The sequence below is a fragment of the Artibeus jamaicensis genome, unplaced genomic scaffold (assembly GCF_021234435.1).
Source record: "Artibeus jamaicensis isolate MK-2021 breed Jamaican fruit bat unplaced genomic scaffold, CSHL_Jam_final contig_465, whole genome shotgun sequence".
Classification (NCBI taxonomy): Eukaryota; Metazoa; Chordata; class Mammalia; order Chiroptera; family Phyllostomidae; genus Artibeus; species Artibeus jamaicensis.
In genome coordinates, this window is record NW_026521843.1 from 40,689,666 (window position 1) to 40,703,616 (window position 13,951).

Sequence of the window (13,951 nt, forward strand, 5' to 3'; positions counted from 1 at the left end):
GTAAATACAAATGAACTCTATTCAATGTTTCCAGCTTTGGTCAGAGGACATATCTAATCAGTTTTTCATACACAATTCTAAAACATACCATTAAATATGTAAACATTTTTTGAAGTTCCAGAAGAGTGGTCTTGTGCTTCATATCTTCTGAATACTGAAAACCAAAAGAAAGCTTTCCATTAAAAGGAAGTACTACAATGTACTTAACACTATTCATATTTATTCTTTTAGCTGTGTAGTGAAAAACCAATAACATACTCTAAGTACAGAGTGTGTTTAGCAATTTAGCAAGTTCTTGAGCAATTTTAACATTTAAAAATTGGAGCATTTTGTTCATTATATAAATATAGCCATCACTATTACGTAAAAAAACTGAAAAATACATCTTAAGAAAGTCTCTTTTTAGATCAGTGCTGTTTTGGTGATTTTATGTTCATTATATATTGGTGATTTTCCAACAACAGAAAACATCTAATGTGTGCAACAAGGTTGTTATTCACAATTTAAAAATACATTAGTAAGTCACATCTCACCCTCATCTAGTCATATCTTTATTTTTTTCCAGAACAAATCCCTAACACAACAGAGGAATGCTGACCAAGATATGTAATAATCTTCTAAATATTCAAATATCATTAACAGATTCAGGAATCTGGCTCAACTCATTAACTAGAGATTTAATCCTGAACTCTAGGTTTAAAGGAAAGTCTCACATTCATACCAAACACTAATTAGATATACTCATCTCAAAAAGTAAAGTAAACCTGTGAGTATCATCCTCATTACAAATTACTACCTGTTGTAATTCTGAAGGTCTGATAGTCTCATGAAATAATAAGCCTCCCTATGCCAAAAGCATATACTAGTTATTTGTGTTAAGTGCAAGTAACATGGCTCTGATTAGGAGCTTACATTCAACTAAGGACATGAGATAAGGACACTGAAAGTGAAATCTGTTCAACATATCCTTACTATATATTGAGCTATATAATGGTCTCACTTAAAAGAGGAATCTAATAAACAAAATAAACTACCAAGCAAAATAGAACCAGAAACATGGAAACATGGAGCAGACTGACAGCCAACAGAGGGGAGGGTGTGGGGATGATGGAGGAAAGAAGGTTGAAGGGACTAGTCAAAGAACATATATAAAGGGCCCATGGACATGGGTTTTGAGTGTGGGAGTAGGTGTGGGTGGGGAAGGCTGGGTAGAAGAGGGCAAAGGGGAAACAACTGGGACAACTGTAATAGAATAACAAAAAATAAATTAAAAACGTATTTATTTTCACTGAAAATATGTTCATTGTATACATTGTGTATATTCCACAACTGTTTTCCTTTGAGAAATTATATTACAATGTTAGCAGTAATATACTAAAATATAAAAATAACTAAAATATACATAGCATTAGCTAGTTATATAACCAAACTTTATCATTTTTTAATTTGTAAATTATTTTCTCTCTAGATTTATCCACAAAATATTAAATTTTGTTTTACAGTTTTAATTTTTAAAGTGAGAAAACTATACCTTAGCAGTGAAGACAGCCTGTCTTGCTTCAGGTATCATATAAAGTTGCTGTATAGTTGAAGCCAAGTAACAAGTAGCTCCAAGGTTAGTCAGGCCAACAAATCTACATTCAGCACGGACATCCTCGTGAGGCCAATAATCCCATTTATAAGGTGCATGTGCTGCTGAAAAAAGAGGGAGAAAAAGATGTCCCCCAAACCAACTATTAAACATAATGTATTGCTTTTATTAACCACTACAACCTCCATTACATATATAATTAATATACATAAAACATTATGTATGGTAATTTTTAAATCCCTAATAACACATAGTAAAACTAATTCACTCCCTAAAAATTCAAAGGATTGTCACAACTTTATTTTCCTGAGTATAGGGAACCTATCTGCGCAACATGGTAAATGTAGCCCAGCCCGATTCGAAAAACTGGCAGGGAGTGAGTCAACACACAGGAACGAGGCCCATAGATCAATTTTCCGGTGGGGAATCTGGCCTGTATTGTACCTAGGCTGCTTTGAAGCTTGCTTTTTGCTAAAACTCCCTTACCCTGAATTGAGGTAGCAAATGTTTACTGTGTATCTTTAAAGTAATTTCCTAAAATCTGTGCTAAACCTTCCAAATATGGAGTGTAACCAGTTCAACCACCTTTCCCCTTGCATTTGCAAATAACCTTTTTCTTTGAAGTCATTAGCAACTTTCTTTCCTTTGCTATCTGTAAAAGATAACCATCTAAAGCACACTTGTGCATAGTAAATGAGGACCATCCTTGATGTAATGTACCCACAGAAGCAATAAAAACCTGTCCAGGCAAGGGGTCCAGGCCCTCCCTCTCACTTAGAAAGCGGCCATGCCATCCCTTTTTCTCCACAGTACTTCTGTAGTCTGTGTGAATTTGTTTGTTGCAGCCACAACACACGGACCTTGTGGGCCAGAGTCCGCATCACCTTAGCACTAAATTATTTAACCAAAAAATGCTAAAGTACATCAGCTCTCTATAAAATATCCTTCACACTGGTTTCCTAAAAAGAAAGTTTTTAACGAAAATAACTTATAAACATTAAAGTGTGTGAATAGTGAATTCTTTTTTAAACCACACAATCTAAGAATCCCATTTCTGCACACAAGATTTAGAAAGATTAAAGAAAAAGAAGATTGCTCACACTGCATGTGTTGTGCCATAACCCAGTTGTGTATTAGTCTGTAGTTCTCAACAGATCCCTTTACCATTTCTACTAACAAATCATAAGCAGCAGCTCTTGAAGAATGTGATTTGCACTTTGGCTGTTGTCTATCTTTTAGGCTAGGCAACAGAAACAGGAGATTGAAGATATCTCTTAAAAATTCCTGGAAGAGAGAGAAAATCAAGTAATTATCTAAACTTGAATATGAATTATATTTCAAATATAATGAACGAATAAATTACACAATAATCTGTAATTCTCTAAAATGTTGTTTAAAAACTTAAAGCAGCATCATATACAATCATATGAGTCTTCCCAAGCTTCGCTTCTCTTAAAGAAAACAAAATGGGTGAGGATCACCTTCACTTTTACCTCCCCCTTAACACCTAATATAGCTCATTCTTACAGACTCCCATCTAGAATGCTATTATATTATACTCCATTGAGTGACCCAAGTTTTTGTTAAGGACTCATTACTCCCTATCTTGACTGCCTCTGCATTTACTGAAGTTTCTTCTTATTTTCTCTACTAGCAGTAGCAACAGCAGCAGCAGCAGCAATCCTAATTGCAGCCAAAGCAGCAACTTACTCATAATGAAAACCTTAAGTGCCAGAGGATAATCAAAGGTCCCGAAACAAACAAAATATGAAGAACCTTGCCTGGGGTCATCGAGTTGGCAGGTGCCAGAGTCAGGATTTAAGACATCAAACTCTTAATTTCTATACTAGTGAAGATCAAACTGAGGTACAGTGTTTTACCATGTAAAGTAACATTCCAGATGTACTTTTTCCTACATTTGATCTCCCTCACAGTGAGTTATCTCCCCTGCTTGTTCTTCCTTAGTTTTCTTTGGTAAACTAGTAAAGAACAAATTATGCCTCTCAACCATTTCAAATACTACTATGGTACATTTGTTCTGGCATATAAAATCCCCTGGGTTGCTGCATAGAAAAAAGGGAATATGATTAAAACTAAGATTCTGCTATTCTCAGAAAGTCTGAATTGCAAGGTTGGCCCTTGGCTGTCTTCTGGAACTTGAATGGTAAATAGTAACCTCCTCTGATATAAAACTTTCCCTAATTGATAAAAGTGGCTCACTGGGCTGTTTGTGCTTGGTTTATGCTGAGTAACTGCTTTCTATTTGAGAGTCTGGAATTTCAGAGACTATGTCAATTATGCAGATACTATGTGTCTGCACCACCCACTCCAATAAAAACCCTGGACTCCTAAACTCAAGACAGCTTCCGTAGAATAAACACCACACACACATTATTACACTCATTGCTAGGGGAATTAAGTACACTCCGGGTAACTCCACTGGGAGAGGACTGTCATAAGCATGTACTTGGTATCCACTTGACTTGTTCCCATGCTTTTCTTTTGCGGCTTTCATCTTGTATCATTTTGCTACAATAAAGATTAGCTATGACTACAACTACATGCTGAGTCCTTTGATTCCTTCTAGTAAATCAATACGACTTAGGCTGGTCTTGGAAACCTCTGACGCAACTACCAAACAAAGGACACTTTGAAATATTTTCCCATTACTGACTTCGTGTCTCCCATCTCACTATTGTGTCTCCCATCTCACTATTATCAAAGAAAAAAAGTAAAACATAGTTCCTAACTTTGGCTAAGAAATACAGAAAGTAAATACATTCTTACTTCATCTAGTAGACCAATTAATATCTCACCTGTCTTAGGAGTCAAAAGTAAGATGACTGTCTTGGACACAAAGTAACACATGTACATGAACCAGAAAATAAAATCAAGGTCACTCAAAAAGAAAGGGAACTGATTAGAAGCTAGTTTAGTAATGCACTATCTTTGCCAATGAGTCTAGACATAGAAATTCAGTGAGTTAAATAGTTGTCAAATGTATTTAAAGGCTATGATAAGCAGACAGCATTTTGGGAGTTCTGGACACAATGGAGTCGTAGGCAGAAATGCTTCACTTCCTCACACAACCAGAAAAGGATAACCAATTTAAAAACAAAGAACAGCCCTGGCTGGTATAGCTCAGTAAAGAAAGGGCTATGAACCAAAGGGTCGCTGGTTCAATTCCCAGTCAGGACACGTACCTGAGTTGTGTGGGCCATATGAGAGGCAACCATACATTGCTATTTTTCTCCCTCTCTTTCTCCTTCCCTTTCTCTCTTTCTAAAAATAAATGAAAATCTTTAAAAAAAAAACAACCCAAAAAACAAATAAAACCTCCAGAAAAATCAAACTACATGGAACTCCAACAACCAAGGAGTTAAAAGAAACATTCATCCAGTCTGGCAAAAGGGGCAGAGATGGGAGCTGGAGGCAGCAAGGCAAGGCAGAACATGCAGGTGACCCCATATTCACACAGATAAGCTGGGAAGAACAACGGGGGAGCAAGACAGATGGGGAAACCCAAGGTTTCAGCGTGGGAAACTGAAGACTCAAAACTCCTGGTGTAAAAATCTGTGGGGACTACAGCAGCAAGGAAAACTCCCAGTCTTACATGAGGGTCCACTGGAGAGGCCCACAGAGTCCTAAAATGTATATGAACCTATCCATCTGAAAAGCAGCACCTGAAAGGGCACAATCCAATTGACGGAAGCGAGGGAAGTGACGGAAAGTGGGATCAGAGCCAAGGAAGTGGCATTGTTCCTTCTCCAACCCCTCCCCCACAGACAACACCACAATGCACCAAAGAGGGTTCCCCACCCTGGCAAACACCTAAGGCTCCACCCCTTACCAAGTAATAGGTGAGCTGAGACAAAGAAATATGGCCCAGATAAAAGAACAGATCAAAACTCCACAGAAAGAACTAAGCAACAAAGAGACAACCTATCTGATGCAGAGTTGGAAACACTGGTAATCAGGATGCTCACAGAAATGACTGAGTTCACTCTCAAAATGAAGGAAGAAATGAAGGTTACATAAAGTGAAATAATAGAAAATATATAGGGAACCAACAGTGACAGTTAGGAAACCAGGACTCAAATCAGCAATTTGGAACAAAAGGAAGAAATAAACATCAAACTGGAACAGAATGAAAAAACAAGAATTCAAAAAAAATGAGAAGAAGCTGAGGAAACTCTGGGACAATTTCAAACACTCCAATATCCGAATCATAGAGGTACCAGAAGAAGAACAGCAAGAAATTAAAATCTTACTTGAAAAAAAACAAGAAGGAAAACTTCCCCAATCTGGTGAAGGAAATAGACATCCAGGAAGTCCAGGAATTCCAAAGAAGTTGGACCCAAGGAAGTACACATCAAGACACATCATTATTAAGTTAAGTTATCCAAGATTAAAGATAAGGAGAGAATCTTAAAAGCAGCAAGAGAAAAGGAGACAGTTACCTATGAAGGAGTTGCCATAAGACTATGAGCTGATGTCTCAAAAGAAACCTTATAAGCAAGAAGGGGCTGGAATGAAGTATTCAAAGTCATGAAAGGCAAGGACTTACATCCAAGATTACTATCCAGCAAAGCTATCATTTACAATGGAAGGGCAGATAAAGTGCTTCCCAGATAAATTAAAGGAGTTCATCATCACTGAGCTCCTTTAAATGTCCATATAACATTTATATGAAATGTTAAAGAGACTTATCTAAGAAAAAGAAGATGATCAGAGATATGAACAGTAAAATGACAACAAACTCACAACTATCAACAACCAAACCTAAAACAAACAAACAAGAAATAAACTAAGCAAACAACTAGAACAGAAACAGATTCAAAGAAATAAGATCACATGGAAGGTTATCAGTGGGGAGGGAGAGGGAAGAGAATGGAGGAAAAAGTACAAGGAATAGGAAGCATAAACACAGTAGGTACAGAATAAGACAGGGGGAGGTTAAGGATAGTATGAGAAATGAAGAATCCAAAGAACTGATATGTATGACCTATGGACATGAACTAATGTGGGGGAATGGTGTTGGCAGGGAGGGTGGGTACAGGACAGAGGAGAATAAAGGGGAGGGGAAAAAAGGGAAAACTATAATGCCATAATCAATGTATTTTTTAAAAAGATACAGTGGAATGTCTGTAAGCAAATTATGATAACTGTAATTTGTTGAGAGGACACCAAATTTTCATGTTTGCTTTTTTGTTTTAACAATTTGATTGTAGTATAATTCATAAACTGTGCAATTTACCCATTAAGATTTATTTTTAGCACCACCTTTAAACTAGGCTTTAAAAATAAACTTAAATGCACACACAAAAATAATTCCAAAAAGGTTTAATTCTGATTCCAACTGAGCAAAAAAACCCATATATATGTACACATATACATACATATATATATGACCTGACAAAAAAATTGGTATAATTTTGAGTCACGCACACAGCTATTGTCATGTTGGCTTTTGTCATTTTTTAAAATTTAAGAGTCTAAGGAGAAATGCAGTCAATGACCCTGGCTAAATAGGTATTGCATATTTTCAAAATTCTTGCAGCACACTGGTTCAAAATAGCCATCACGTATTATATCTGGGAATATAAAATGAAACAGTCTTTTTGTAAAGTGATATATTCTGATTCAAATAAATCAAATTTAAGAATTTATGTGAGTATATAATGAAACAGGTATGCAAAACTGTACCCTGTACATTACATTTTTAAACTAGAAATACGTCGATAGATTATTTTCCTCATGTATTTTTTACATGCGTTCATTAATGTATTCATTTTTTAAATGAAGAAAACAGAAAACAGGACTTCCACCAAGATGGAGGCATAGGTGGAAGCACTGCTCCTTCTCGCACAACCAAGTTTAAAAACAACAAAGTTTCAGCAACAAAAACGCAGCCAAACCACAGAAAACTGAACTAAATGGAAGTCTGACAACAGCGAACCCTTCGGCCAAACCGGTTAGAGGGGCAGAGCCAGCAGCAGAGCAGGGTTGGGCAGGAAAGATTCACTGGACCTACTAGGGTGCGCGACACAGGTGCGCCAGCAGCTGTAGGCGGATTCCAGGTGTGGAGTAGTGGGCAGACCCACTGAGGGCTGACTGAGGTCACATATTAGCGCGCAGATAAACTGGTGAAGGAGCAAGCAGTGAAATGGACCACGCAGGCCCCAGCAGCGGGAAGCTGCAGAGGAGACCGCTATTGTTTCTCTCTGACCCCACCCCCACATACAGCGTCAGAAACCAGCGGCCTGGGTGGACCCGCCGTGGTGAATACCTAAGGCTCCGCTCCTCATTCGTAACAGAACAGATCAAAACACGACTCAAGAAGAACTCAGAGCTCCAAAGCCAATAAATCTAAGCCATGAAGAAATAGCCAAACTTTTAGATGCACAGTTCAAAACACTGGTGATCAGGATGCTCACAGAACTGGTTGATTTTAGTCACAAATTAGAGGAACAAATGAAGGCTAAACTAATTGAAATGAAGGAAAATGCACAGGAAACCAATAGTGATGAAAAGGAAACTGTGACTCAAATCAAGGGAGTAGACCAGAAGGAAGGAAAAAATGACCAAACAGGAAAGCATAAAGAAACAAGAATTCAAAAAAATGAGGAGAGGCTTAGGAAACTCCAGGACATCTTTAAACGTTCCAACATTCGAATTATAGGGGTACCAGAGGGGAAGAGGAACAGTCACGAGTGGAAACCTTATTTGAACAAATAATAAAGGAGAACTTTCCCATTCTGGCAAAGGAAATAGACTTCCAGGAAATCCAGGAAGCTCAGAGAGTCCCAAAGAAGTTGGACCCAAGAAACAACACACCAAGGCACATCATCATTACATTAGCCAGGATTAAAATGGAGAGAATCCTAGAAGCAGCAGGAGATAAGGGGACTGTCACCTACAAAGGAGTTCCCATTAGACTGTCAGCGGATTTCTCAAAAGAGGCCTTACATGCAAGAAGGGAGATGGAAAGAAGTATTCCAAGTCATGAAATCCAAAGACCTACATCCAAGATTGATCTATCCAGCAAAACTTTCATTTAGAATAGAAGGACAGATAAAGTGCTTCTCAGATAGGATCAAATTCAAGGAGTTCATCATCACCAAGCCCTTATTATATGAAATGTTAAAGGGACTTATCTAAGAAAAAGAAGATCAAAAACATGAACAGTGAAAGGACAGCAAACTCACAGTTATTAACAACCACACCTAAAACAGAAGCAAACTAAGAGGATAGCTAGATCAGGAGCAGAACCAGAGAAATGAAGATCACATGGAGGGTTAGCAACAGGGCAGTGGGAGAAGATGAAGGAGGCAGAGGGTACAGAAAATAAGTAGCATAGACGGTAGGTAGAAAATAGATAGGGGGAGGGCAAGAACAGTAGGGGAAATATAGAATCTAAAAAACTTGAGACACGTGGTCATAAACTAAAGGGGGGAGTGTGGGGGAGGGGTGTTCAGGGTGGAGGGGAATGAAGGGGGAAACAGAATTGTAATGACATAATCAATAAACTATATTAAAAAAAAGAAAACAGATAACAGAATGCTGTTTTCATAACATAAATTACATGCTTGTATATTTATTATTTCCACAAAAAGTTCTTCTGGAAGGCCAACCAGGCAACATGTGGAACCGAACTAAATACAGTATTCTTCTCTTTGTACTATCTGAAATTTTCTTCTTTACTTATGATTTTTGCTTCATAATGTTATCAGAAAAATAAATTTCTATTTTAGAATAATAGTTCTACATTAATTTATATATAATATAAAACTTTAAAACTCTCAACAAAATGGGAATAGAGTGAACATACTTCAACATGATAAAGGCCACCTATGACAAACCTATAGCCAACTAACAAAAACAACAAAATAAACACTTTAGACTTCCGCCAAGATGGAGGTTTAAGGTGGATATGCCGTGCCTCCTCACACAACCAAGTTTAGGGACAACTAAATATTAGCATCAGAAAACACAACCAGAACACGGAAAACTGAACTTTTCGGAAGTCCGCTAACAACAAATTCTTCGGCCTGACCGGTAAGGGGCGAAACCGGCGTCGGGTGAGGAGTTACAAAGGAGGGCTTGATCGACCCGGGCGCGGAATCCAGACGCGCGAATCCAGTCGCATGGGTTCCAAACCCAGGATTGGACCTAGTGAGCAACTGAGCGGCCAACCGGGTGAGCGACTACGGAGGAGTCAGTGGGGAGGCGGTGGCAGCAAGTTGACTGTGGTTGCCTGGTTGCACGCGGGTGAGGGAGTGAGCGCTTGGACCGGCGGCGGCACCATTTCCCCGCTCTGACCACGCCCCCACATACAGCGTCACAACCCAGCGACCTGGGAATCCAAGGCGCCGCTCCTCCCACTTAAAGGGCCAGAACAGACCAAAAATGTCGCAGGGAGACCTCAAAGCCCCAGAGATAAATCTAAGTGACGAAGAAATAGCAAATCTCTCAGACGCACAGTTTAAAACATTGGTCATCAGCTTCCTCACAGATCTGGTGGACTATAGCCACAAATTAGAGAAACATATGAAGGCTAAATTAAGGGAAATGAATGGAATTCCACAGGAAAACCATAGAGATGAAAAAAAAACTGGGACTCAAATCAATGGAGTGGACCAGAAGGAAGAAGAAAAAAATCATCAAACAGAAAGGAATGAAGAAATAAGAATTCAGAAAAATGAGGAGAAGCTTAGGAACCTCCAGGACATCTATAAACGCTCCAATATCCGAATTATAGGGGTACCAGAAGGGGGAAAGACACAACCACCAGTGGAAAAACTATTTGAACAAATAATAAAAGAAAATTTCCCCAATCTGGCAAAGGAAATAGACTTCCAAGAAATCCAAGAAGCCCAAAGAGTACCAGAAAAGTTGGACTCAAGAAGAAACACACCAAGGCATATCATAATTACATTAGCCAAAATTAAAATGAAGGAAAGAATCCTGGAAGCAGCAAGAGGTAAGGGGACAATCACCTACAAAGGAGTCCCCATCAGGCTGTCAGCAGATTTCTCAAAAGAGACCTTACAGGCAAGAAGGGGCTGGAAAGAAATATTCCAAGTCATGAAATCTAAAGACCTACAACCAAGATTGCTCTATCCAGCAAAACTTTCATTTAGAACGGAAGGACAGATAAGGTGCTTCTCAGATAAGACCAAATTCAAGGAGTTCATCATCACCAAGCCCTTATTATATGAAATGTTAAAGGGACTTATCTAAGAAAAAGAAGTTAAAGAAACATGAACAGTGAAAGGACAACAAACTCACAGTTATTAACAACCACACCTAAAACAAAAGCAAACTAAAAGGACAGCTAGATCAGGAGTGGAAACATAGAAATGAAGATCTCAAGGAGGGTTAGTAACAGGGGAGTGGGAGGAGGAGAAGGGGGGAGAAGGTACAGAAAATAAGTAGCATAGACAGTAGATAGAAAATAGATGGTGGGGCAAGAATAGTATGGGAAATATAGAACCTAAAGGACTTGAGACACATGGACATAAACTAAAGGGGGGTAATGGTGTGGTTGGGGGGGCAGGGTGGAGGGGAATGAAGGGGGGAATAGAACAACTGTAACAGCATAATCAATTCAAAAAAAAATAAATAAATTTATTAAAAAAAAAACACTTTAACCACCAAAATTATAAATAAATCAAATTATTACCAATGGTTATAATAAAAAAATGAAAGAAGGTCCTAACAGGAATAGCACAGGAAAGAGCTTTATAGAATAGGGGAAGTAACAGATTGAAACTAGATTAAAACTGTCACCTTAGTTTATCTCAGGAATCTGTAGTGTATGCCCGGGGGACAATCTTCCACCCTTTTGGTTATTTTTGTGTTTTCTGATACAATCAATAACCTCAAGAAAACCCTCTTAACCACACCTCAATCAGTGTAAGCAATGACAAAAGTGCCAATGGAAAAAGTGAATAACTTAATCTAAAGTGTAATTAGACATTTGTTAGTGCAGAGTCATTAAGTATATCAAATATTCAATGACAAGTTTTATGTTAAATGGGCCTTTAAACATAAAATCTATAAGATGGCCAATCTATAATGACTAGTTATTAATTCTATTGTGTAAGTTACTATTAAAAATATTCAATCCCACAAATTGTATCATGGAAGTAGAGGTTGTCTCTCTACATACAGTCATAGAAATTAAAACTTGTTTCTGGCCCTGGCTGGTATGGCTCAGTGGACTGATAGCCACCCTGTAAACCAAAAGGTCACTAGTTCAATTCCCAGTCCAGACTGTGGGCCAGGTCCCCCAGTTCAGGGCACAAGAGAGGCAACCACACATTCATGTTTCTCTCCTTCTCTTTCTCCTTCCCTTTGCTCTCTAAAAATAAATAAATAAAAACCTGAAACAAACAAAAAACCTTGTTTCTGCATTCTAAAAATAAGCTTACGGTTTATAATATTTTCAAGATACATTTTATTCAAAGTTCGCTTTTCCTTTATTGGTGTTTGCTACACCAATAAAGGTGTAGCAAACTTTATATCCACATGTTTAAGGAAATTTTACATACCCACATACAATGCAACAATAAAAAGTCTCAATCACATTACACATAGGTATCTGACTGTCTTAATACATACCTGTCCTTCCCTTGAAAATTTAAAGGGTGGTTTGTGTTTAATAACACTTGTTGCAAGTCTGAGGAGTCCTGTAAGCCCATCATCTTCTATGTTACCATCTTGATGATCAAGTATCTCTCTGCTACAAAAAAAGAATACAAGCAAAACAAGATATTCACGTAATTATGTCAGTTATCTTTCCACAACAGGGTAATGGTCAATTTCACATGAAATTTTACCTTCGAATGCAGTCAGCCAAATGTCGTGCCAAAGCATCTAAGTCAAGGAGTGTTGTCTTAATTCAAAGAGAAAATATAAAATTCAAATATAAATTTTTATGTTTAGCAGTTCAGAGATTATTAAAACAAAAAAAATCCTTTCCCTGTAAATAATAAGAATTCAGTTCTCCCAAATTCATTAATATACCTATTAAGTAATAAATAATTCATTATTTATACATGATGTCAAATTAGTAAAATTAAGTATAAACACATCATTGACAGTCCTTTAAAAAAGATGCAGTGGAATGTCTGTAACAAATCACTGTAGTAATTTCTTGAGGAGACACTAAGGTGTGATGTTCTTTTTTCTTTAACAATTTTATTGAGGTGTAATTTACATACTATACAATTCACCCATCACGATTTATTTTTAACACCACTTTTAAACTAGGCTTTAAAAGTAAACTTAAATGGGCACAGCTAAATATTTCAAAAATCTTTTAATTCTCATTATAACTAAGCAAAAAATTAAAACAAATTTTATAAAACAGAACTTAATTTAAGAGGATTCTCAAAGAAACGATCTCTATAAAGGAAAATAACTTTGGCAAGCAAAAAATATTAGATTCCTCATTTAAATATGCAGGGTCAAGTTAAAAAAATCAGTGTTTTCTGGCATAAATCGATAAATCGAAAAATATTCAATATTAATTTTTATAATTATTTCCCAAGTGCAAAGTAGAAGACTTTAAGAATTCATAGGTAAACTATTTCTTAAAAGTAGAAAGTTCAAACACTATAGGATATTTTATGTTTTAACTGTTAAAAATTATTTATTTATTTATCTTTAGAAGGGAAGGGAAGGAGAGAAGGAGAGAAATATCAATGTATGGTTGCTTCTGGTGCATCCCCTGCTGGGAACTGGTCCCTGCTGGGAACTGGCCTGCAACCCAGGCATGTGCCTTGACAGGGAATCAATTGGTTCGCAGGCCCGTGCTCAATCCACTGAGCTACACCAGCCAGGGCATGTATATTTTAAATGTAAAGTGTGTATATTGCACTTTGATCCAAATACATTTTTAAAAAATGAAAAAAAAAGTTCCCTAAATATCTATATATATCTTCAAGTGTTTCTCCTTTTTTTTCCGAGATCATTTAGATGCATTTTAGGTTACTAAATTTACAAAGGAGAAAAACCAAAAGCCTTTATGTGCCAAGTTTGTTTTTGAAACCAACTTGTTTTAAACAATACTTTGTTTAGATCAAAGTATTTTAGTCTAGTATAAGAAAATTAGTAGGACAGCACACTGATAGTGTCTTGTTTGGCTTAAAATAACATTTAAATTGCAATTTTATTTTACAATCAGAACTCCAAATCCACGTGGTATTATAGAAAGCTGTATTTAAAGTCTAAATTTCACATTCTAAATAAGACTGTGCATCCATAAATCTTATCTAGAAGAGACAAGAAACTAATTACAGATATCAGACAAAGACATTGCAACAAAGATCAAAGTAAAAAGCAGAAAAGGAT

The 13,951-nt window shown here is 37.1% G+C and overlaps 1 protein-coding gene across 3 annotated transcripts in view; it reads right to left on the reverse strand.

Annotated features, from left to right (window-relative positions):
* The window catches only part of USP34 (ubiquitin specific peptidase 34), a 246,758-nt gene that overhangs the window by 57,728 nt on the left and 175,079 nt on the right, over positions 1-13,951 (reverse strand). For all 3 annotated transcript variants that reach the window (XM_053666842.1, XM_053666843.1, XM_053666841.1), the window contains 5 exons: positions 12,436-12,491; positions 12,218-12,338; positions 2,692-2,875; positions 1,532-1,692; positions 89-154 (listed from right to left, as the gene is read on the reverse strand). In XM_053666842.1, coding sequence (XP_053522817.1) covers positions 89-154; positions 1,532-1,692; positions 2,692-2,875; positions 12,218-12,338; positions 12,436-12,491 — 588 coding nt within the window. The remainder of the gene's footprint in view (positions 1-88; positions 155-1,531; positions 1,693-2,691; positions 2,876-12,217; positions 12,339-12,435; positions 12,492-13,951) is intronic.